This window comes from Vulpes vulpes, chromosome 14 (genome assembly GCF_048418805.1).
Source record: "Vulpes vulpes isolate BD-2025 chromosome 14, VulVul3, whole genome shotgun sequence".
NCBI lineage: Eukaryota > Metazoa > Chordata > Mammalia > Carnivora > Canidae > Vulpes > Vulpes vulpes.
In genome coordinates, this window is record NC_132793.1 from 107,900,471 (window position 1) to 107,926,545 (window position 26,075).

At 50.4% G+C, this 26,075-nt stretch overlaps 2 protein-coding genes across 24 annotated transcripts in view; both read right to left on the reverse strand.

Moving 5' to 3' along the window:
• Positions 1-12,069, reverse strand: part of AFAP1 (actin filament associated protein 1) — a 142,051-nt gene extending 129,982 nt beyond the window's left edge. For 11 of the 20 annotated variants that reach the window (XM_072737591.1, XM_072737587.1, XM_072737581.1 and 8 more), the window contains exon 1: positions 11,866-12,032. The gene's annotated coding sequence lies outside the window, so the exon portion shown is untranslated. Of the gene's footprint in view, positions 1-11,865 lie in introns of all 20 variants that reach the window. The other 9 variants (XM_072737592.1, XM_072737589.1, XM_072737580.1 and 6 more) reach the window with 6 other exon arrangements.
• A 10,146-nt stretch (positions 12,070-22,215) lies between these two features.
• The window catches only part of ABLIM2 (actin binding LIM protein family member 2), a 142,183-nt gene continuing 138,323 nt past the window's right edge, over positions 22,216-26,075 (reverse strand). For 3 of the 4 annotated variants that reach the window (XM_072737601.1, XM_072737597.1, XM_072737596.1), the window contains one exon: positions 22,216-24,123. Coding sequence is in view for 1 of the 4 variants with exons in the window: in XM_072737609.1 (XP_072593710.1) it covers positions 24,010-24,123 (114 nt within the window). In the remaining 3 variants the exon portion in view is untranslated. The remainder of the gene's footprint in view (positions 24,124-26,075) is intronic. The other variant, XM_072737609.1, reaches the window with a different exon arrangement.

Consider the following 26,075-nt stretch of genomic DNA (forward strand, 5'->3'; position numbering starts at 1 on the left):
AGATTCCACACTGTTAATAAGTTGAGTGGCAGAGCCAGAATGCCAGCCCACATCTGGGGGGCCTGTGTCTCCACCATCAGCCCTGATTGCTCTCCCCAAGCTCAGTGGACAGCTGACAGATTACCAGCATCCAAGGCTTCAGAAACACCCTCCATAGTGGTACAAGGGATGGTTCAGTCTCGGGGAGGCAGGGGTTAGGGTGTGGATCAGTAAGAACCGTTTTGTTCTATGATGTTATCTCACCCAGACGACAGACTAAGTCCGACGTGCAATGTCCCTCATGCACAGGACAGCAGCTTCCTTTGTAGTCCTCAAATGCAGGTGCAGCTGGCATGTGGTTGCACAGGCATGATAACACCCCTCTGGGCCTCACCTGACAGGTGGCCAGCCCGGTGGGAGACCTAGGATCTTCTCTCACAGCCCAGGCTGGCCTAACGCACTAAACATCAAACACTTAACACATTCACGACAGATAGATGGCTCCTTTGCTGTGGTCACTTCCTGCCCTGCACTAAAAATACTCTGAATTCAGGAAAAGCCATCTAAGTGGGACCAGCTAGCTGGAATCTTCGGGGACCCAAGAAAGCCTCAGCTACTCAGTTCCACTGTGGGAACCCCACTCCTCCTCCACCCACAGTCCATCTCCAAACCATGTCCTCTGTGGCGTCATCCCCACTGGTCACCACTAATGTCCCAGAGCATCTGGTTCCCACCTCCACCAGCATCTGTCACAAGCCCAAGAAGCCAATCAACACATGCCTGCCCCTCTCCCCTGCAGCCCTAAGGGCTGCCTGGGCAGGGAGTCCGACTCTCAGAGGAGGCGCTCTAACTGGCATGTGGCTGATGGAGTGAGTGCAGGGGACACGGGACATGGACCACAAAGAGCTCCCTGCAGGGATCCCTGGATGGCACAGTGGTTTGGCGCCTGCCTTTGGCCCAGGGCGCAATCCTGGAGACCCGGGATCGAATCCCACATCAGGCTCCCGGTGCATGGAGCCTGCTCCTCCCTCTGCCTATGTCTCTGCCTCTCTCTCTCTCTCTCTATGTGTGACTATCATAAATAAATAAAAATTAAAAAAAAAAAAAAGAGCTCCACGCAGGTCAAAGGCAGCAAGAGCCATCAGGCTGCCAAGCAGGAGTTGCTGGCTGTGTTTAGATACACCATGCAAAGCTCCATTATGACAGTTCCTGGACACACCAGTCAATTCAGTGTCCAGACACCAAGAAGTCCCAGCAGAGAAAGAGGTCCCTGCAGCACGGAGTCAAGAACACAGGCTTTGGGAGTAGCATTTGAATTCTACTTACTATGTGATCTTGAGCAAGTTATTCAACGTCTCCCCCTCTCTTGTTTTTAAACTGAGATATAACTGACATACAACATAATGGTTTGAGGTATACAACCTCAGGATTTGGTTTATGTATATATTGTGAGGTGATCACCATGATAAGTCTAGTTCACATGCATCATGTGATTACCAACTTTTCTTCTCGTTGATGAGAAGTTTTAAATACACCACATAGACTGCTGACTCTAATCCCCAGGAGTCTCCTCTCATTTTGTCAGCTGCAAAATGAGGACATTACCCCCCAGAGTAGCTGCAAAGGTAAAGCCAGGTACAGATGTAAAGTGTCTGGCACAGTGCCTGGGGCATGGTAAGCACTTCAACCAACAGGGGCAGTAGTGATGGTGGAGGTGATAGGTGATACAGGACCCCAAGCTTCTCAGGTCCTACAGACCAAATGCTGGTGTTCCCTCAAAATTCCTATGTTGAAACTGACCCCAAAGGGATGGTCTTAGGAGGCGGGCCTTCAGGAGACCATCAGGTCATGAGGGTGGAGCCCCCCTGAATGGGATTAGTGTCCTTATAAAGAAGATCCATGAGAGCCCCATTATCCTTTCACCACATGAGTACACCACAAGAAGATATCATCTGTGAGCCAGGAGGTCCCACACCAGACACTGAATCACTCAACACCTTGATTTTGGACTTTTGGCTTCCAGAACTCCGGATATAAATTTCTGGTGTTTACAAGCCACTTGGTCTTTGGTATTCTGCTCTAGCAGCCTGAATGGACTAACATAGAGGGTCACTCTTCAAGAACAGGAAAACTGAAATAACCCATCCGAAGAAAAAACTCAAGTAACTTATGGCCTCCCAATGTACAAATCTGAATTAATTGGGAAGAGGGGATTTTCACAAGAAAATATCATGCCACATGTCCTCAAGATTTATCCTGATTGTCACTTTCACTTTTGTTTCCACATCAGAGAGTTAACATAACTGAGAATTGCATGCTGTAAATGTTCCCAAAAACCCTTTACTATTCAAGAGCCGTTCACAATGTAGGCTCCAGAACAATTTTTGGATGCATTCTTCTTTTCTCTTTAGACATCTGTCACACATACCTTCATCAAATACCCACCATGAGGCCTGTGTCTTGCTTCCAAGAAGCTGTTTCTGTACACTACTTCTGCTAGAAAGTTCCAGACTAGCTGACAGCCCCAAACCTAGCTCCACCCACCATGGCTAAAAATACCCCTCGTATGCAGCACCAATACCTAGTGTCCAGAACAAGAACTCATCATTACTACTACTTCTTTCTCCTTTCTTTAATATTTTTTATAATTAAAAAATGACCCCAATTTCTCAATGCTGCCTGCCCCCAGCAATGCTGCATGCCACATGTATGGGCACGATCAACCACAAGCATGCCAGGTCAAGTAAAAGGAAACAAGGGTTTCCAAACTCTGAACACACTGATGGCAGCAGCACAAAGAGTACTGGATGGACACTCTTCTATTTACAAAGTGGTGGGCAAAATTCAGCTGTGACATTCATGGATGGGAAAGAAATGTGTTTAAAGAGGGTGTTTGGAAACATACTAACACTATGTCTCATGCCTCCAAGGACTGAAAGATAATCCTTTTTTCCATATTGAAAAACAGATAATGGGCTGAAAGGTAATTTTTCTCTCAAACTGCAGTAGTGTCATGAAACTACTATCAAATATTTCAGGCTTTGTTAGATAATCAAACTAAGAAGTCATGTAAAAATAAACCTTTCCTTCAGGATGCACAGTGCAAAAAAAACCACAGCTGACCATATCCTTGAAACAAGAAAGGATAGCACTTTAAAATACATATATTTTCGGGGCATGTGGGTGGCTCAGTCTGTTAAGTGCCTCAGGTCATGATCTCAGGGTCCTAGGATTGAGCCCCGCATTGAGCTCCCTGCTCAGAGGAGAGCCTGCTTCTCCCTCTCCCTCTGCCTGATGCTCTGTATACTTGTATGCTCTCTCTCTCTCTGTCAAAAAATAAATAAAATCTTTAAAATACATGTATTCTTTTTTAGGAACTAAAAGGAATCCTTAATAATAAAAAATAAAAAATTCATAGAAAGGTTTACAGAAAAGGCTGGAGAAATCTTCCAAAAAGGAAAACAGAGGACACAGAGAAGTGGGTAAATAGAAGAGTGCAGAAGACCTGTAGAGGAACGTGTGCTTAGAATAAAGAACGGGCGCCCACAAATGGGGCAGGCCCACCAAATGCCTGATACCAAGAACAAAACAAGACCCACATTGTAACATGACCATCACAAAATTCCCAAACACCAAGAACAAGGACCTAAAAGATTACACAAAGGAAAATGTGGGTCACCTAAAAGAAAAGGCTTTGGACACACTATCACATTGGAACATGGAATTCTGAGCTGTGTCTTCAAAATTTTGCAGGAAATTATTTCTGGCCTAGAATTCTATACTCAGATGATCAACTACATGTGAGAGTAAAATATTCCAACATTAGAGGAGATCTCAAAAAGACATATATTTCTTTAACAGCTACTGGTGTATATGCTCAACCAAAGGAAGAGAGAAAACTAAAAAAGGAGGAATCTTAACCCAAGAGAGAGTGAAAGGAACTCTTGGAGCAGGCCTAGCAAGCAAGCACAGAGGAAAGGCAGCAGGATGGGAAGTTCAGAAGAATTATCCAAAGTAAGTGATAAAATGGATGATTACTTGGTGGGGGTGAATGAACTGAGAAGAGATTTACACTTCTGGGGTGAAGGGTGAATAATGGACAGATACAAAGAAAACTAAGCAAAACAAACTCTAGGGGGAAAAAATGAAATATAATCAAAATAGACTAAGCATCTCAGCTGTGAATAACATCTCCACAGTTGTCATAAGTGCTGCTGAATTCTTCAGCAAAATCTTTAACGTAATCACACAGAGAGAACAGGGTGGAAAGAGGTCGCAGTAGAAGCAGGCAGTAGGGTAAGTGACCTAAATTGGCTTTAAAATAGTAGGATGTTTCACACACACAAAATCTGGAGGAAAGAGCTGAAACATTAAAATGATGGCCTCTGAGGAGCGGGGAATCAGGGTGGAGAAGGGCGGAGTAGGTGATTGCTGTGTTTTTGTTCTAAGTCTCGCAGAACTTTTGACTCTTAAAACTATCTGCCTCTAGAACTTTGTTCAAAATGAGTATTAAATTTTTAAACAAAATCTGATACTTGACTAGCAAGAGTATCACACTGAGTGGTGTGTTAAACTTTCTGGAACCCAGCCCTGCTGAAAGTGAATGGCAAGCTGGAACTCCTCTTCCCACTAAACATGCACACAGGCACAGATACACAAAATGTTTGCCCAAGATCACAGGCAGTTCATAAATTCCTGAAGGCCAGCTGAAAAGCCTTAGAATTCTACATTCTATTTTCTCACAGGAAGTTTATTTCAAATCAAAGCTTGTCATTTATTGTAAAGGAAAAAAAATCCTTATGAAAAACTATTAAAAACACCTACACGATCAAATGAGGTCACGCTTGGTCTTAAACACTTGGTAATCATCACCAGTTGTTTCCTTGACCACAAAATGCACCTCATTCCTAATTATCAATGAAAGTGCAAACTTTGTTTATTGGCCTTTGCCTCAGCCTTGAAACAGACTCTCTAAAACTCAGGAATGTGAATCCCTATTGGGTTGACTCAGCTGTTTCCACTAGAAATGGACGAAGAATCACGCGCTCTCTACCCCAGGAGGACAGAGTCCTTCATGTAAACCTTGAAAAGGCAAAGCCCCAAATGCCCCCCATGGCTGGTTTTCCTAATGGAGGAATTATTTTAATGACTGACTTCTTGGCAAAACTTCTCTAATCAGAGAGGACCACTTAAGTAGTCTAAATGCATAAAAGTTACTCTGCTTTTGACTGACCTGTCTCTGGTGCTATAAACCCCACCCACCGCTCAATAGCAAGTCAGAACTATCTCATCACTTAAAAGGGGTCTTAAAGATCCTGCCGATTGGCTCAAAATTTCGGTGCCTTCATTAACTGATATATCAGTTAAGATAACTAACAATTTCATCAGCTGCTGTCATAAATGGATCAACTAATTGTGGAAGGCAAAATATTGGTCCCCAAAGAGTCTGTGCTCCAATCTCTGGAAGCGGTGATTATGACATATTCCATGGCATAGGAACTTTACTACAGGCCTTAGATAGGGAAGTTATCCTGGGTTATCTACGTGGGCCACAGCTAATCACATAGTTCTCTTAAAAGCAGAGAACTTTCTCCAGGTAGAAGAGATGTGGCAAAAGGGGAAGTCAGAGAGCCAGAGCAGGCTTCGGTGGTTCCTGCTGGTTCTGGGCTCAGGGGGTTGTGTGCAAGGACCAGAAGAGGCCTCTATGAGCTGTGGGCGGCTCTCCGGCTGACAGCCAGAAAGGAACCAGAGGCCCAGTCCAACAACTGCAAGAACTAAATTCAGCTGATAATTTGAACGAGCTTGGAAGCAATCAGCATCCCTCAGATTCTCCAGGAAAGAACATAGTCCTGCCCACACCTTGTTTTTCACCCGGTGAGGCCAGAGTCAGGTTTTTAACCTAGAGAACTGTGAAATAACAAATCTGTATTTTCTTAAAGCCACTAAGTTTGTGGTGATTTGTTACAGCAGCCACAGGAAACCCATACAGTGGTAGATGTGAAAATACCCAGCAGAGTGCCTATCACATTGTTGACAGTGACAAGAATAAACTGACTTAAGTCAGCAGACAGGGATGGCCATCCAAACACTATAGATTTGTTCTGACAAATGCAGATTCTAGGAATTACAAATGCGGAGGACATTCTACAAATTTTAGGCTTCGGGTAATTCACTGTCCTTCAAGTAGAAACCTACAGATACCTGTCTTGCCTGATAAACTCTAAGTGGCACATGAGAATAAATGCTGGATTGTGCACACCAGCTCGGCCCCCAAACACTCCTACATACCTATGGCAGCACTTACCACACTACACTGAAATCATACGCAGCTATGCTTCTCCCCTGGACTGTGGAGCCCCTCACCTAAACTCCACGTGGGAGTCATGGCGACGTTCCACCTCGTTATTTCTGCCATCTACCACAGTACTTGCACACGTCACAGGTAACCTGTATAAAGGTTTGGTGAGCTGCATGATGGTGTAATTTAACATCTGTGTATAAGAGGTAGATTCTCTGAGGGCCAGTACTGTGTTTTATTGCCGTTATATTCCTCCCACTGCCAGTGCCTGGGAGCTCAGAGGCATGGAGCAGTCGGTAGGGAGGAAGAAAAAAGAAAGGAGGGAGAGAAAGGGAAACTAGAAAGTGCTGCACTGTCTCCATAGCAGACTGGCCTGCAGAGGGGAGGGCTCCAGAAACCCTGAAATCAGGTTCTCACTGATGCCCACTGCTCTGCTCATACTGGGGATTTCTAACGGGCATAGGTGAAGGCTTTGCTGACCTTGACCTAAGCCTGCCTCCTGCCCTCTCCCACCTCAGGACGGGTGGCTGAGGAACTGAAATGTCAAGAAAGAATGCTTCGTTAAAGGAGCATCCATGAGATCACACCAACCTGAAGAGACTGTCAAAGGCTACATTAGACACACGCCACAGTCTTGCTGAGAAAGGATTAGTGGTGACTCAACATGATGTTTCCCCACAATGCTGAAGTACCAAACAGTACTGCTCAATTAAAGATAAAAAAACAATCCTAAATGAAGTCGCCTGACCACAGCTCATGCTAAGGATCACCTGTACATTACAAACATTTAGAGTTCCGAAGAGGGATCCCTGGGTGGCGCAGCGGTTTGGCGCCTGCCTTTGGCCCAGGGCGCGATCCTGGAGACCCGGGATCGAGTCCCACATCGGGCTCCCGGTGCATGGAGTCTGCTTCTCCCTCTGCCTGTGTCTCTGCCTCTCTCTCTCTCTCTCTCTGTGTGACTATCATAAATAAATAAAAATTAAAAAAAAAAATAGAGTTCCGAAGAACATCCTGGATCCATCAAATTGTTAATGAATGATTTTTTAAAAATCCTTGGCAACATATTTTACAACTTGCAAATTGCTCTATGTCCCTGATTTCATTTCATCCTCAGAACAACCTCCTAAGTCACATGGAAGAGGCATAATTAACAGCTAACTCCACTTTACGACTGAGGGAGCTTACGTCCCAAGAAGCACACGGACTTCATGAAAGCCATCCTAGGACTGAGTCTGTAGCTCACATCTCCCATCCAAGAGAACCCAAGTCAGTGGTCTTCACTGTGTCACTTATATTTACATCCTACCAATATCCAAAAAGATTGTGAGGTAGCCTGTGGTAACAGACACCTGGTGAGGACTTTAAAATGAAAAGGAAGGAAGAAAATCCATTTGGCGGGTGATATGGGGTATAAGGTGGAGGTGAAGGTTGACCACCAAAGGCCAACTTTAAGGTAAATAATACATTAAAAAAAAAAAAAAAACAGGTGATTCACAGAACATCATAATCTTTAAAAAAAAAAAAAAAAAAAAAAGGAAGCATCATCAGTCCCTGAAAGCCGGGTAAATGAGGCTTTGTGTTTGAGGCCCCAGGTGAGAATGAGAGGTCTTCTCTTCCTTCAGTAAAGAACAGGAGAGGACAGCTTTGAAATACAGAGTCCAAACTCCACCATCTCTATCCACAGGCATTCCATTCCATAGGAGACTCCTTTTCATCGGATCCATATAAAAGCCCAACCGGCTATGAATGACATGGTCATCTGGACACAGAACAAGCATTAACTAGTTAAGTTTCAGTAAGAATATCAGTACAACCTAAGAAAACCACCAAGAAGATCCAATTGAGTTTCTAAAGGCCTCAAAAAATAAAATCACTAACAAAACAAACTGCATGCAGCATGTAACAAAGCAATTTTTTTAAATTAAGACTGCAAACCAAAAAAAGGAAAAAACTCCTACTGAGTTCAGTGAAAATCGTAATTCAGTGGCATCGCTACCAGACAGCTTAGCCTCTATTTTTAATCCCTGTAATCATCCAAATAAGAATAGCAGAGAAAACTGTGTATCCTTTCTACAGACATGTGGCTTTCAGAAAATCAAGCACACCAAATTCCCATCTTACCAAACATAAATCAGAGAGGAGATTAACAGTTTAAAGAATTAATTACTATACTCCTTAGAATTGGATTTTTTTATAGGCCATTTACCATAGGATGTAATTTTTCCACAAGCAACAATTTTAAACTGTGCTTTAAGCTGGTACATAAAATCACACACAGCTACTCAAGGCACTCTCCAAATTCCACTTATTTTAGGTGCCCTAAATTAAAATCTCTGTTAAAGAAATTTTACTGGGATATACAGAAACCTACAGTTGGCCGTCTTCACATGACACTCAAAAGATCAACGAAATGCTCCAGACAAGAGCTCTGCATCCAATGATTTCATTAAGGAAAACATCAAACCAATATGATATGATGCAGATGTTGCAAGTACAACATAACTATGAAGAATATGCAAGACAGTATCAAAATGTTGCTTAAACTTCCATCATAGACTCTAAATCTGAGACAAAGTATACACCCATGCACCTAAACTTTTTGAAGAAAAGAACTTCCACTTTGAACCTATATTTTCAAAGATCTCCATTATTTATACACCCCTCACTAAGAGAGCTTTCCTCTGTTCTATGTGGTTGAAATAATTAAAGGTTTAGGGCTAAGAAGATTCTTCTCCAGCTTAAGATCCCTCAAAGGTGAAGAAAATGAAGCCCAGAAGGGGTAGCTTTGCAGGAACAAACAGTAACTTAATTCTGAAGCTAGAATTAGACCCAAAGAATGCTAATCAAGTACTCTATACTCACTTGTTCTGTTAACACTAGGAAGTAACAGCAAATATTATTCTAAAAACCCTTTGGAGAGCTGAAGAATTACAGATGTTAAATCACATGAAATATCTAGAACCATGGTATAGAAAAAAAAAAAAAACCCTCTCAATTAAATATGCCTCTTCTGAGCTCTGGATACAAACTGCACCCACCTCTATCAGGGCATTTATCACACTACGCTACCACTCTGGGCTGACCACTCTGTCCTCGAAGACCACAGCTCTGGAGGGCAGGACGTAAGATTTCAGGGAAGGCTCCCGGGAGGTAAACTGACAGGTAAGAATGGGTAAGAGGAGCTAGGTCAGCAGCTGCAGGTGGGGGAGAGGGGTCTGCATGCTAAGTTTGGACTGTAAAAAAGCAACAACTGCATTATTACATTTTCATCTGAGACTCCTGTTATTTATATACCATCATGTTCACAAAGAATTTCAGTTTGGATATTAGAACTACTTCTGCCTATGCCTTATATTGGACCAGAACAAAACACTCTGTTAAAGGAAAAGACTGTTGGGACGCCTGGGTGGCTCAGTGGTTGAGCGTCTGCGTTTGGCTCAGGTCATGATCCTGGGGTCTTGAAATCGAGTCCTGAATCAGGCTCCCCACGGGGAACCTGCTTCTCCCTCTGCCTGTGTCTCTGCTGCTCTTGGTGTCTCTCAAGAATAAATAAATAAAAATCTTTAAAATAAATAAAGGAAAAGACTGTCTGGTTCAATGTCACATCCCCCAGGGAAGAGAATCATCCCTAGGACATTATAGGTGTTTCCACTTTATTTAAGGGACTGAAAGATTAAAAAGCTTGCCAGGTAGCCTCAAGTCCTGACATCAGGCTGAAATCTGAGTTTCTCCACTCCACAACCTCTCCCTCCCCATCCCTTTGTCAACTTGACCTCTAACTGTAACCGCCTTGGCCTCATTCCGTGGGTGTGGATTCTCCTCCTTCAAATGCATTTTCCAGCCCGCCAAATTCTTGCGAGAGTTTCCTCCACTCTCCAGGCGCTGAACGCCACAAAGTTAAATCTGGCTTTAAAGATTTTTTTTTTTTCAAATTCCCAGTCCTAACGGAAGAAATCAAGAAGTGCTGGGCAGAGGGGCTCGGCTCCCTCCAATCAGAGCCGGCCGTCTCGCCGGAGCAGGAAACTGCAGCCAGGGCCTGAAGCACGGTCCCTGGGCGCAGTGACAGCCCCACGCTCCTGTGGGACCTGGCCGCGGAGAGGGGTGGGATCCCAGAGAAGGACAGCCCTGAGATGCCGCTCCCCGTTTCTGCTCATTTGGCAACAAAACAATAAAAGAACAAGTCAGCTGTCCCACTCAGGCCAATTGAGCCTCTGTGCACAACCCGCTATGCCCGGCCAGGCTCCACCTCCGGTGCAAGGGCCCCTGACCACACACATACACACACACACACATGCGTGCATGCGTGTGGAAGGGAGGGGGGATCACACCCCTACAAGCCTGGGGGGCGGGAGGGGCAGAGTCAGGGTGGCCAGGACACCATGAGCGGGGCTCCACGAAGGGCCATGGTTGGCAACGCGTTCATCTAAGCAGGCACCGGGATGAGGAGCCACAGAAAGAGCATCTCACTCTCAGGGTGCCCAGGACCCCCAAGATGGCAATCCATGCAGTCATCCCCAACGAGACAGTGACCCGGTCACAGCACCAGGGCAGGGAAGACAGAAACCGCCTCTCCCACTGGCAGGCGGTCCTTTGCAGACACACCACAGGGGGACAAGGACCGAGGTCGTGCCCCGGCTCTGGGTGATCAGAATCCCTGCGCAGGGGTCTATAGAGGCTCACAGCAGGCGCAGAGCCCCCCCCCCCCCCCGTACCCCCCAAGGCGGAGACAATGCCCAGGCGTCCGGTCAGCATGGCCAGTCCTCCCAGCGCTCAGGGTAGCAGCCGCCACCTTCCGCACCTTCCCGCGGTGCTGGCTTGGACCTGCCACACCCGGCCGGAGGCCCCCCCAGCCCCGGACCCCATCTGACCCCTGGACCTCCACCTAACCAGTCCCCCAAGGCCCCGGTCGGGTCTGGGGCCCCTGCCATGCCCAACACCTCGCCCAACTCGGGGCCGCCGCCCGGGACTCCTGCCACCTGGGACCTCCGCCAGGCCCAGCCCCGCCGCTCGGCCGGGGACCCACGACCGGCCGGAGACCCCCACCGGCCCTTGTCCCTCGCTGGCCCCGGAACCCCGCCTGCTCCGGACACCCTCCAGCGCCGGGACCCCCAGTCCGGCCCCGGGACCCCCAGTCCGGCCCCGGGACCCCAGTCCAGACCCAGGACCCCCGTCCAGCCCCGGCACTCCCCAGTCCGGCCCCGGGACCCCCGTCCGCCCCGGGACCCCCCAGTCATGCCCCAAGACCCCTCGTCCAGCCCCGGGGCCCCCCAGTCATGCCCCGGGACCCCCGTCCAGCCCCGATATCTCCCGTCCAGACCCGGGACCCCCCAGTCATGCCCCAAGACCCCTCGTCCAGCCCCGGGGCCCCCCAGTCATGCCCCAGGACCCCCGTCCGGCCCCGGGAGCCCCCAGTCATGCCCCGGGACCCCCGTCCAGCCCCGGGACCCCCGTCCAGCCCTGATACCTCCCGTCCAGACCCGGGAGCCCCCAGTCATGCCCGGGACCCCCGCCGGCCCCGGGATCCCCCCGCCCGGCCCCGGCCCCTGCCCTGCCCGACTCGGTCCGGCCCGGCCCCGCCGCCGCCTCACCTCCCGCCGCCCGCTCAGCGGCGCTCGCTCGGAGCCGAGGGCACAGGGCAGAGCAGCCGGCGCAGCCTCGGCCGCCGCAACAATGGAGCCCCGGGGCGGGGCCGCCGCCGCCGCCGCCGCCGCCGCCTCTGCCCGTCTCCCGCTCGGGCTCGGGCTCGGGCTCCGCGCGGAGCCGCAGCCGGCGCCAGGCTGCGGCCGGGCTGGGGCTCCGCGCAGGCGCACACGCCCCGCCCGCGCCCCGCGCCCCGCCCCCGGCGGCCCCCGGCGCTCGGGACCCGCCCCCCGACCAATGGGGAGGGAGCCGCGCGCGGGGGGCGGGGCCGGGGAAACAAAGGAGGGGGCGGGGCCGCGCCGGGGCGGGGCTGCGGGGTCCCCGGAGCTGGGCCGCTGGCAGCCGAGTCCGCGGCCGAGCCGGGAGGGCCCCCCGCGCTGTGCCCTCGGGGCCTCGGGTCGGCTCTGCAGGCTGTGCTCGCCCCAACCCACAACTCGGGCTGGTAACGTTGGCTTGCATAACAGACAGGGAAACTGAGGCCCGAGAAGCGAGATCACCTGCCGCCCCGGGTCACAGCCTTCCTATTCACTGACTCATCTTCTATTCATTCGACAAGTATTTCCGCAGCACAGGCGACGTGCACGAGGAGTGGCGGAGGGGCAGACTTGGTCCTCCCGGGCGGGACGAGAGATCCCTCGGGGTCACTGTAACGCGTGATAAAAGAGCCAAGAGCTAAGCTTGTTTTCCTTTCCTACCTCAAAGCTTTCGTGGTGTTTATATTTTGCACCTGAAATGCCATCCTGTCACCCCCACATATTTAAGTGCAGATCATCCTGAAAACCTCTGTCTTCATTGTATTTGATCCTTTGGCATCATCCAACACACATTCCGGGTTTCTGTCTACCTCACTAGCTGCTCCTCCTCAAGTCTCCGGGATCCACCCCCCGCTCTGCCCAGCCTCTACATCTTGGGGTGCTAGGGTAGCCCATGGCTGGGGCCAGGTGGAACTCTCTTACCGGGAAATCTCATGTTCTTCCAGGCTATCTACATACTGTGGTGATGGCCAGGTCTCTATCTCCAACCCCACCTGACCTCTCCCAGATCCTCAGCTGGATGCCCACGAGGCATTTCAAACTTCTCATGGCCAAAACAAGTGCTTTATTCAACACCCCAAAACGAGCTCCTCTACATTCTTCTTGTTCTCTTGGCCTCTCCATCTACACAGTTGCTCAGGCTAAAATCTGAAATCCATCCTTGAGTGTTTTATTTCCCCTGCTCCTTGATACAATCCCTCTCTGCCTTCCCACCACCTTCACAGCACCAGCTGGGGGTTCCCCCCCACCCCCCACCATCCTCAATGAAGTGTGACCTTTCTAGGCCAAGGCAGGACTCTGACTCACTTCTGTGCACAGAATGCAACCTGGTGCCCTGAAGGTACTCAGAATGGTGATAGAATAGATGAATAAATGGATAAGGTCCCATCTCCTATATATGCAAACACACACACAAACACACACACACACACACACACAGTCTGACTTCCAAATTGATTTGTTAGACAAATTCCTCCATGAATATAAGAAGCTTTCCTACTCCTCTCCAGTCAGTGTGATTTGGGGATGTCCTCAGAGAATAGGAAAATAACATCCCACAGAGTAGTTAGTACAAAGGACGGTCACTCCAGGCTTCAGACCTTTGCACATACTGCCCTCTGCCTGACACATCATTCTCCCTATACTAGCCAACTCCAACTGACCTTTCCAGTCTCTCCCTAAATGTCACTTTCTCCAGGAAGGCTTTGTAGCCACCCCTACACCGAGCACAACTGTGATAGACACACCTTCAGGTGACCCCCAATGAGTCACACCTTTGTATGATCCCCTACCTTGAGTGCAGGCAGAAACCGTGACAGCTTCTAGCCAATGTAATGTGGCCAGCTTTATTGGTGGGGTATCACTCCCATGGTCACATGATATTATGTAAGAATTCATCTCAGCAGACCGCAGAGAGAGGTTGTACTCACAGGCTTTGAAGAAGTCACCTGCCATGCTGTGAGGTGGCCTTTGGGGAAACCCACCTGGCTGAGAGTCTATTGGACCTGAGGACAGCCCCCAGCCAACAATCAGCAAAAATCTGGGCCCCCTATCATGCAGGCTTAGAGATATAAATTCAGGCATGGAGCTGAATGAGCTTGAGAGTGGATTCTTCCCTAATGAGGCCTCCAAGTGAGGATGCAGCCTGGCTAACAGGTTGAGTGAAGCCTTTGGTGAAGCGTGAGCAGAAGACCTAGCTAAAATGTAGCCTAGAAACTGAGTTAAGATATGTGTGCATTGTGTTAAGCTGCTACATTTGTGGTCATTTCTGATGAAACAGTAAAAAACGAATACCAGGTCCCCTCCCCCATACACACATTCATACACCCTGTGGGTCTTTCTGGCACCCGTCACAATTACACGTATTTGTTTAAAACCTCTCTCTTGCCACTAACACTGAAAGCCCATGAGAATATGAATGGGATTTGTCTTGCTCCAAATACCCAGCACAGCTTTATTCCAGGGCAGTCGGTTGGAGATTGTTGGCCCTCCCTGCAATCCTTTCCAGCCCCTTTTCCCTGGCCATATTCCACCCTATAGACCTGAATAGTGTCTTGTCTTCCCAGCCTCCCTCACAGCCTGACGTGGCCATGTGACATTGTCCTGGCCAGTGAGACACAGTGGAAGTTGGCTGAAAGATTTCAAACTGTGGTGCCCTCGAGCCAATTTGGATCATGCCTTGAGAGCTGATTGTTCATTGTTTAAGAATTTTACAAAGTCACTTATTAAACACAGTCATTACTTAAAAATCAAATGATATAAACTTATGATTAAAGGTTATATTAAAAACAAAGATAAATAAATATTCAAAATGGATGACTTCCAAGTTATTTTACTACAGTTTACATTTACCTATGCTATCGGGGGATTTACATCTGTACTCTGTAACTGTGAGATAGAAATACCATATGATGTTGTGTTACTGGCATCTCTTCCCATAGCTGCAGTCAGCATTGTCATTGAAATTAGATGTGAGAGTATTTATAGCACAGAAATTGGTAACGACTGTAGATCAGGACTTTCTTCCTTCCACCCATCCCCCAGAAGGCAGTAATTAAAGATTTACCAGCATATCATTAGTTTCCAGGGAAGGTTTTCCTCTTTGGGGAAAAGGAAATCAGCACAGTTGACGCTGTCAGCGGCAGAGACATTCATTACCTTTGGACACGCATGTGATATCTGGATCCTTAGCAGCCACTTCACAACCATGAGCAAAGTCAGAATCAGAGAGATTCTGACCCTTGCACCCTTGAGCCACTGAATCAAGGGGAGGAACCACCTACCTCCAGATTCTCCATTCGGTAGGAAAAAGCAAATCTCCTAGTTGTGTAAGCCAGTGTTAATCAATTTTTCCGTTACTTACAGAATTCCTAATGGACACATATAGGCATTCAACAAATGTCTGTCACATGGAGAAACTCAGCCTGAGTCACCTTCCTCATCAGGGGCCATCCTGTTTGGGCTCCACATTCACTGACAAAGTCACCACCCAATGGACCAGTCCAGGTAGGCTTCACAGCTCTGACTAGTAGAAAGATGTGAAAATGAATGTTGAGACAGCCTAGCACCTCAGAAAACAAAACCAGTCCCTGTTTGCCACTACAGCCCTTCTGATGTAAAGAGAATGTTCATTCAATAGGAAAATAAATCAGAGTTTATAGACCTCAAAGTTGGACTGATACTCTTTGTGGAAACTTCTGACCTGGTTCGATACAGCAAAGGGCTACTAGGTAGAGTTTGTGACCTGAGGCCTCTTCCTAGACTCTTCCAATAACATGTCTCTTGAGGAAAAATATAAATACAAACTGTTTAGAGGCCAAAGTACGCTGTATTTCCATGACACTTTTGACTCAGTCTTCCTAGATTCTGGAGCTGAGAGGCAGCAAAGGCGATCCATGGCAGCTGGGCCCAGTTTAAGATGTGTGGTCAGGGGATCCCTGGGTGGCGCAGCGGTTTGGCGCCTGCCTTTGGCCCAGGGCGCGATCCTGGAGACCCGGGATCGAATCCCACATCGGGCTCCCTCTTGCATGGAGCCTGCTTCTCCCTCTGCCTGTATCTCTGCCTCTCTCTCTCTCTCTGTGACTATAATACATAAATAAAAAATTAAAAAAAATTTAAAAAAAAAAAAAAAAAAAAGATGTGTGGTCAGTTCAGAAAACCTCCAGGCTGCTATGCCAGCCATCTGTGGCCATGTAACAAAATACCCCCAAATCCAGCACTTTAAAACAAATGACATTAGGGGCCCCTGGGTGGCTCAGTGGTTGAGTGTCTGCCTTCAGCTCAGGTCCTGATCCTGGAGTCCCAGGATTGAACCCCATGTTGGGTTCTCTGCTAAGTGGGGAGTCTGCTTCTGCCCCACCCCTGCTCCTTCTCTCTCTCTCTCTCTCTCTTTCTCTCTCTCTCTCTCTTTCTCTCTCTCTCTCTCTTACAATTAATAGAATCTCAAATAATAAATAGAATCTTTAAAAAAATTTAAAAGTGATTTTTTTAAAAAGCAGTCATATAACAAACATCATATACTAGTGAATAACAATGAGAATTACAGATGACTCCTTACCAGAAATAAGTGAAGTCAAAAGACAATGAGACAGTCTTATAATGTTGAAAGAAAATGGGGGGGGGGGAGAGAAAAGAAAAACCCTGTCAATTCATCTCTTCCAAAACCTACCAGCATTTACGTGCCCTGGCCTCCTCCACCTTACACAGTTGGGTCCCATCAGACCGCATCCCACCTTACCGTCTACTCTGTTTCTAATCCTCTCTCCCCTCACCTTGGTAACCACACTCTCCCGCTCTCTTCCTGGTCCTGCCGCCCTCTGTTCTTCCTCTGCCAGATGGGGGAAGACCAAGTGCACAAAAGCCAGGGTTCCCCTGGGGTTGCTTTGCTGGTTCTACACCATCCCTAGGGAGGTCTCTTAAGGGCCTGTGACCCTGGCTATCCCTCACAAATATCCTTGCCCTGCCACCTCCTTCCACTGAGCCCCCAACCTGCCAGTCTGGCTCTCCCTGGGGTACCTTCCCCTGGGTGGCATGTGGGCACCTCATCCATGACACGCAGTAGTTCAGATCTGCCTTTCACACTCCAGACCAGCTGTTCCTCTTAGGTTTCATTACTCGTGAGCAGCTCCAGCATCTGTCCCATTGCCCTGCCAGTGAGCAGGATCTCATCCTCTACCCTGTCCCCCCAACATCCAGATGCCAGGTCCTGATGGCTCTCTTTCTGGAATCCATAGCCTCGCCCCAGCCTTTGCAGTCTCCCCAGAATTATGGCAAAATCATTCCTATCAGTCTCCCTCTCCCAGGCCTGGTCCCTCCAACCCCTCCTCCACAGGACAGCCCACGACAAAGGAAGAGGGGCAGACATAGAGTTTTAAAAGCAAACCTCAAAATTCCTTTCCCAGAGAAATGCACATGAACTGGTCTGGGAAGCCACTGGAAGGGAAGGTTATAGGCAGTTCTAGGCCATTGTTGGGTGGGCAGAGTCAGAGAAACAGAGCTGTACTGCTCTGAACAAGGATGAACTGGCAGGTGTGTTTGGGAGCACCGAGCAAAATAGCTGACCTCTTGATTGTAAGGCAACTAAGGGCTGCCCCTTAGAAGAGCTGGGGATCTGAGAGAAGTCATAGCTGGTCAGCATTGAGAGATATGAATATACAGATGGAATGCTCTTACCCCCAAAGAGTGATGGGAGGTGCCTCCCCACTCCCCATGGTGCTAAGGGCTCTCTTTGGCCTATGGGAGAATATCCAAGTCCAAAGAATGACCATAAACCCCAACAGAGGGCACCTGGGTGACTAAGTTGGTTGAGCCTCTGACTTTGGCTCAGGTCATGATCTCGGGGTCCTGGGATCGAGCCCTGCATCGGGCTCCCTACTCAGCGGGGAGTCTGCTGCTCCCTCTCCTTCTGCTCCTCCTCCCGTTTGTGCTCTTTCTCACTCATTCTCTCTCAAATAAGTAAAATCTTTAAACACACACACACACACACACAACTGAAAGGTTATTCTTTTATCTACTTCTCTAGGGTAGAAAAAGTCTTGGAGACATTTGAAGGACCACCAAGGTGTTAGTGTCAAGAAGGTCAAGCATTCAGGCACATGAGAAGCACTGCTCTACTGGCAGCCAGTCTCCAAAGGCTCATAGGACTTGGATGAAGTGTCTTAACCAGAGGGCAATAGTGGTGGACAGTGAAGTAGGTTTCTGGCGGCCCACACACGCCTGAGGCCTTGGTGTGCTGAGAGCAAGGACTAAATAAAGCTGGCAGGCAACTGGGATCTGAATGTGCTCAGACTCGCTGGTGACAGGGATCCTGTCAGGAGCCAGCCTGGACTTGGTAACCCAGGACAGCTGGAAGAAGACCCCCTAGAGGGAGGGTGGACCAAATGGAGCCCAGGGCAGAAGGTCAATAGGAGCAGTGACTTCAGCCAGGACAGAGGCTGTGCCTGTTCCTCCCCAGTCCAGGGTCACTCTGTCCTGCCAGAGGCTCTTAGCAGAAAGCTACAGGTCCCCATAGACCAGCAGCTTTCTGTGGGCACTTGCTCCAGAAAAATCCATCCTGGGATGCAGAAAGTGTTTTCTGTAGGCTAGAGAGAGAAAGAGCCCACCCCAATGCTTCTGGGATAGGCAGTGGGGCTTCGACCATGGGATAGGACCCCCGCCTTACTGCAGGAGCAGTGGTGGGGATCACCCACCCACCTTCCATGGCCCTGGATGCTTATGCCAGACAGCTGTGTTTCCTCCTGTGCTGGCTATAAAAGGAGCACCTTTCTACCCTCTGTAGGTGAGGCCAGAGTTGAGGGAGGAATGACAGGTATCCCCAGAAGTACACCCAGAAACCAGGACTGAGAACAAGCCATTTAAGTGGGAGGAGATCCCAGGGAGCACCAGGGCAGGGGAAGGACAGTCGGGAAAAGAAGGGAATGAGCCCAGGGAGGTGTGTGGGTGAGCAGGTGCCTGCTGTGGGCAGTGGGGGCTCAAACCTGGTTGGGACAAGCTCAGAGTTGTCCCATTCAGCGGGGGACAGCCTGGGAAGACTTATTGGTTGAGAGCTGCCCTCGAAGCTGCATTAGCTCCTGGCACCTCGGGCCTGCCCCTGCAGCCTGAGCAGATCCCATGGCCAGAGATGCAGGTGTTTGCATACAGGCCTGGGCAGGGCAGGACAGCATCTTCCCAGCACAGGGTACAGATAATGATGAGCTGATAGGGGAAATTTCCTAAACCAGGTACAGCCAGGCTACCGTGGAGCACAGAGAAGGGAACACGCCCCACCCAGCCACACCGTGCAGGTCCTAGAGGCAACAGGCCACTTCCTGTCCCCTGACCTTGACCTGCGATGCTCCTTCCATCTTTCTCACTCTGACCTTCCCTGGCTGACTCCTACCTCCTTGCTATGCCCTCACACGGCCTTTTAGGAAACTTTCTTCCTCTTCTTAAAAGACACAATCCCTAATCAGATCAGGGCCCCACGTCTGACCTCATCTAACCATAATTACCTCCTTCTAGGCCCCATCTCCAAATATGGTCACATTGGGAGTGAGGGCTTCAGTGTGTAGGTTTGTAAGGAACACAATTCAGTCCACAGTACATTTCCCCCATGAGTTTGTGACCGGTTCTGGAAGTCAGGAACAGTGTCTTTTTCATTTCTGTTTTCTCATGCCCAGCTCAGTAAATATTTGTTGATGAACTATTCTTTCTGGACGGAAGGAAGAGTGATAACAGTTTGTGGGAGGGGTCCTATTATGGAAGTTGGCTGAGAAGACTGTGTCTCAGCTGGGTATTAAAGGATGAATAGAAGTTTGCTAGGTGGCACATTCCAGGCAGAGGAAAGAGCCTTTGCAAGGGGTGGTGCTGCGTGTGGGAGGGAGGTGGGAGTTGCTCTTTAAGGAACAGAGGTAAGTGGGAAGGAGGAAGGAAGTCTGTGAAGGTCATCGGTGGCCATTGATGCCTGTCAAGGAGTTAGGGAGCAGCCACAGAGGTCCCCCCAGGAAGGTCTCCAGGCAGGGAATGGCATGGGCAAGTGTGTGCTCCAGACAGATCGCCATGGGCTCCTGAGCAGAGGATGTGACGTGGCACATAAGTGTTAGAACAGAGAACAGAGATGTTCGGGGAGCAGAGGCAGGAAGAGCTGCCAGCAGGCAGGGCCGCGGAAGGGAGCTCTCAGGAGTGAGGTCCAGCTGAGGAATGCTCCTTGGACCTCTGGATTCAAGCAGAAGATAAGGCAGCCTCTATTCATGAAACCTAACTGGGTAACAGCCTGGCAGCCTCTGGTGGCCACCAGGGTAGCACGGATACCCTCTCCTGTTAAATTTGCAGGACGGGTGCACGCTAACCACAGAGGTCCTCCCAGGGGGGCTGTGCCGGGTCCCAGAGCATGCAGCACAGGTGAGCTGCCTCCTCGACACCAGGATTTCTTCCCCTCTCCCCCCAGAAGGTGGGGGTCGGGGAGGGGGATATAACGGGGATGGGAACTAGCTCTGCAATGATCCATCTTTCACTTACATGGTGGATGGGTTTCCACTCTGGGAAATAAGGACCACCCTGGGGAAAACACAGTGTCCAGATGGGCCCCGGCCTCCTAACCGAATGTTCCAACCACATCCCCGGGGCGCGGAGCACTATTATAAAACCATCAGCCCTCTTGGCTTTACAGGTGCTGGAGGGAAAGAGTAAATCAATAGAAGCCGTGTGCAGACAGCGGGTGGGCGCGATGAGTCCTAGCACAGGCATGGAGCAGATTTCCTAAAGAGCCTGCAAGGGGCTTGTCTGATGGAACGTCTGAGCAGAACGAAGGTAGAGGGGACTTCACCTGGGAGGAAAGAGGGCATGTGCAGAAGCTCAAGACTTGCTGCCTAGGGAACCCAAAGAAAGGCTCATGGCTGTAACAAATAGGACAGACACCAGGACCTCATAGGGAGCAGGTGATGAGTGGGGGCCCTGGCTGTTGGCTGGGAATGGCCTGCCAGGGAGCTGCTGCATCTGTCCAGGGAGAGGTGAGGGTGGACTCAGCGTGATCAGGGTGACCACATGTCCGGGTCTGCCTGGGACAGGCCAGGTGCACACCTGTGTCCCAAGGCCATCGGGGGAAGAGTGCTACCTTCCATTCTGGGAACAATCCCATGACTGTGTCTGCGGAGCAGGAGAGATGCCGGGGGACGTCTGCAGTGGAACCAGGGTGGGTGGTCCTGGGGGCTGAGGGGAGCACACCCATTTCTGCCTTCCATAACAGAGGGGGGAGGGTACATTGTGTCATTTACCAAGATGGGCAGGTGGCACATGTGGACTGGCTTTTGAGGGGAACACTCGAAGTTCACAAGAGTCATTACACTCATTGTAATGAGATTAGAGAGTGCTGCAGTCCGAATGTCTGTATCCCCCAGATTTGTATGTGGAAGCTCGACCCCCTGTGCAATGGGGCCTCGGGGAGGTGATCAGGCCATGAGGGTGGGGCCCTCACGATGGGACAGTGCCCTCGTAGGGAGAAGAGTTGCATAAAACACATGATCTGTGTCCACCAAGTGCGGACACGGTAAGAGGCAGCCGTCTGCCAGCCAGGGAGGGGCTGTCACTAGAACCCAATCACCCCGGCACCTCCGCCTTGGACTCTTCTGGAGCCCGCAACTATGAAAAATCAGTGCTTGTGGTTTAAGCCACCCTTTTTGTTATTGTAGTCTGAGCAGGCTAAAACAGAGATTAGGAGACATTTAATCCCAGAACAGCATGGGTGGCTGTGGTGGGCAGACCTGCCAGGCCCTCCCACATGGGAGCCCTACCTGCATTTCTTCCTTTCCTTAGCCCTGTGGTCCAAGCCATAGCCAGCTACAGAAGTTTCCAGAACCTAGGATGCTGCCTCCAGCTCATTGTGTCTGCTCCTGCTGTTCCCTCAGCCTGGAATGCTCTTTCCTTCATTGGTCGCTGGGAATGCTTCCTCAACTGTCAAGGCTTAGTTTGGGCAGCACCTTCTCAAAAAGCGTCTCCTGAGCTCTGGGGTGTATCTGGGGCCTCCCCAGGGGAGTCAGTCTTGTTGTCTTTGCTTGTTGGTCTCCCCAGCAGGGGCAGGGATCAGGTCCCATGCCCCTCTGGACCACCAGTGCACGGTACTGGCTGGGAAGTGCTCCCAAATTGCCGCCTCCTGAGAGGGGGGTGTCTTATGGTGTCCCCATGCAATGGGGATCCCACTCGTAGAACCCTGCCCCTTCCACAGACGCTCTCCCCAGGCTCCCTCAGCAGAAGGGGCCCATCCCCTGAGAAATGACACACGCCTGGGAGAAATGGTTTTCACCTTCACAAGTTAGGATACACCGTCCTTTATTTTTCCAAGGCTCCCCTGGGAGCTGACATAACATTGCACTAATGAGAAAACGGGGGTTTCCAGTTGCTCGGGCTCAGGCTGCTAAATGGAGGGAAGTGCGTCAGGTGCTAGAAACTCGCCTCCCTGGCTGAGCCGGGCTGGTGGGAAGCCGATGCGCAACAGGGTGTGTGGTGAGGCTGGAAGGATCTGAGTAACGCTGACTCACAGACAGGACCTCCAGGACATACAGAGGGACACAGCTCCACAGAAGACAGGGAAACAGACTTTGGTGACACCTTCCTAGTGTTTCATATGCCTCTGAACTCACTGTACAAGCGTCCTGTGACAGGCAGCACACCCTGCCATCTCCTAATTACAGACACGGACACCTTTCAGTGGGGGGTCCAGCCAAGCCTTCTGCTGCAGGACCACCTGCTGACCTTGGAGGCCAGAAGAGGGTGGCTCTCCCTCCTCCCTCCCCAGCCGCCAGGTGCCTGTCTCAGGACCACGCACACAAGAAGACACTTTACCCCCAGGGGGTGGGGGGTCATGTTTCACTGCGGGGGGTGGGGGGGGTGGGGAGGCAGGCACCACACAGGCCACATCACAAAAGGGCAGATCAAGAGCTATGTTGGGTAGTTGGGTATTATTCGGCTGGGTGCATGGAAATCCTTTGTTCTGGGGCTTTGGCCATCAGAAGAGGATGTTTTGTCTCCAAGACGTGGAGAGTGACAGTGAGGCAGACTGTGGTGGCTACACTTCACACATACTGACAAACAGCATCACATGGCCAAGGGCTGCCCTTAAGGGCACCCGTGTGACAGGTGAAAAAGAAAAAAAAAAGATGAAAAGAACACCAACAAGGAGCCCTAGGTGTTAGGAGCACACCAAAAAGCAAAACCACACAGATCCAAACAGTGGAGAATAAGGCTGGAGGCGCTCCCCTTCCGTGGGACCGTAAAATGGAACTCTATATATGTCGTCTTATGTTTAAGTAGGCTATGCTCTTTAATAAAATAAAAACTTCTGTGTTACTTTAAAGATATCATTTAGGCATCTAGGGGATGATTTGGAAGAAAAATGCAGTGCATGGAGGGCCCTGGCAGACAGTACCCTGTCAGGTTGACGTTTGTCCCTAAAACCAGACTCCTCACAAGCGGCTGCAAAAAAATCATGCACCCCACACTTCACTTTGTGCAGCCCTGGGTGCTCTGCAGCACTCTCCCTGGCCTGGCCTGTCTGTGTGCAAGGCTGGGCCTCCCCGGGGCTGAGCAAGGGGTGGGGGGTGAGCAGGCCCCAGGAGCCATCTGCCCACCCACCCATGATTGTGTCAGCATCTGTCATCGACAAACCTCCTCAAATCCCAAGTCTCAGGCACCTCTGTGCCCCCAGGGCTTAGTGCAGGGGTTGGGGCACTGCACGGGGGTCGGGAGGGTGGGCTGCATGGTCAGGGAAATGTTCCTTGATTTCCTGGGACAGCTACTTTGCAGCATCTCCCTGATGCCAAGCAACAGCGGGGAAGGAGCAGTGCAAAGCAAGGCGTCCGGGCTCTGAACTAGGGGCAGGAGCGTTGCTGGCAGAAACAGTGGTTGCACCTACTCTGGGACCCCCTCCTGCCCCAGCCTCCAGCCCAGCCCTCTCCAGGGGCCCACTGCCCGCCCCTCATGGACACAGAGAAGCCAGAGCCAGGTGCAAGAGGAAGGGTTTTCGTGGTTCTCGCCAGGTGGCCCGTGCTCTGCCGCTGGCACGCATGTGGTCAGGCACCCTGGCGGCCGTCAAAACAACAGGGCTTTCTTCTTGAGGTCATTCCTCTTCCAGAGGGCCAGGCGGTCAAACTCTTCCATGCTCATCCCAAACACTTCCTGGAACTCCTCGGGCGACAGGTGCCTCTGCAAACAAACAGGAAAATCCAGAGAGGAGCAGTTAGCAATTCTGCAATATGTGCTGCCTGGCCAGCTCTGTGCTGCTGGGCTCTCCAGAGGCAGGGTCAGCATCAAGGATGCAGTGGGCTCCCCACTGCGTGCCTGGGGCCTTTTAGTTCGCTACGTTCCCTCTGCATCCTCGCTGTTCCACTCTGCAGTGCATATAACCAAACCTAAAGAGAAAGACATGGTTAGGGACCCGACTGCCCGGGACTCTAACAGGTACTTGCACACCCATGTTCACAGCAGCATTATTCAGTGGCCAAAACATGGAAACAACCCAACTGCCCATTGAAGTGCAAATGCATGAACAAAACGGGGTCTGTGCACACAGTGGCGTGTCGTCCAGCCACAGTAGTCAAGTCCTGATGCACACAGCAGCACAGGTAAGACGTACAGGAGGCCAAGCGAAAGAGACCACACGCCAAAGGCCACACAGCAGGTGGTTCTGTTTCTGCAAAGCATCCAGAACAGGCAAATCCATAGAGACCGGGAACAAATGACCAGCTGCCAGGGACTGCTTAATGGGATGGCATTTCCTTTTGAGGGGATGAAAATGTTCCAGAACTAGATCGAGATGGTGGTTGCACAGCAGTGTGAATATGCTACATGCCGCTGACGACTAAACTTTAAATGGTGAACGTGGTGAACTTTAGGGAAAATTTACAATTAAAGAAAATAACTCTTGCCCCCCAAATGTGATCTCCTTGACTTTAAAACAAATGTATTTATACTCAAGCCTGTGATGGTCCAGAGAAAAATGGATGTGAAGACATTGGGTGAGGACTATGGAAATCATTGACATCGATCATTACCACACGTACCTTCACGAAAATGTGGCAGGCACTGGGTTTTGGAGACCAGTGGCCAGCATGATACAGAGTAGGGAAGGCAGGACACCCCTCAGCCTTCTGTGAGTCACAAAAGGCCCTCCTAGTTGAACCTGGGCCCAGAGTTCTCAGTGCGTGTGTTCTTGCACACACAGACACAAATGCACACAGACACACAGACACACAAACAGAAGCACCCCATCAACAAGTCTCTGCCAGGACGAGGCCAGCTGCCTGCTGCTATCTTGAGCTTGCAAACAGAAGAGATCCTGGTGCTTGCCAGAAAGGAACCATTTGCATGGCGTGGGAACCCACGGCTGGTCCACAGAGACACAGAATTTTCATCAGACAACAGCACCCTATTACTAGGTACCAATCACAACCTGTCCAATCACTGTGGGGCAATCAAGATTGAAGAAGGAAGGGTAAGAGGAAGACTGTTCCTCCTGCTCTCAGCACTGAGTGGCTGCAAGGACAGGCCAGGGACATAGGCCCCTGCGGGTGTTAACAGACATGCAGGTGATCCAGGGATGGTCCAGAGCCCAAAGCTGGTGCTGGGGCGGACACCTTCACCGTGCTTTCTCAGTGGGTACGTATGGGGAGAACCAGAAAAGTGCCCAAAGGTGGTCCTGCAGAGTGGGCAGGGGTCCCCATGGTGAGCTGTTCAAGGGCCCTCAGGTGTAGCCAGGTTGAGGATCCGAAGGAGGGAGACGAGGGGAGAGGGGTGGCACCCTAGGGGCGGGGAGGGCAGCGCCAAGGGGCAACTATGCCCCCAATGCCTGGGGTCCCCCACCCAGCCAGGGTGAGGGAGACAGTGGCAGCTTGGAGGACTGTCAGAGGAGCCTGGGGGCACTTGGGGAGCCATTGAGCCCTGGCACTGTAGGTGCCATATACCTCACCTTCACTCTCAGAACCAAGATGCCCCGAGAATAGAGTCAGAGAAGCTGCACAGAGCCCAGGTTCTGTGGCCATGGAAACACCCACCCTCAGGACTTTACACAGAGGACAGGTGGCAGAGCGGTGGCAGGAGAGAGGAGTTGTCATGGAGCTTGCCCATAGGCCATTGGTCCCCAGGGCCTGAACATAGCC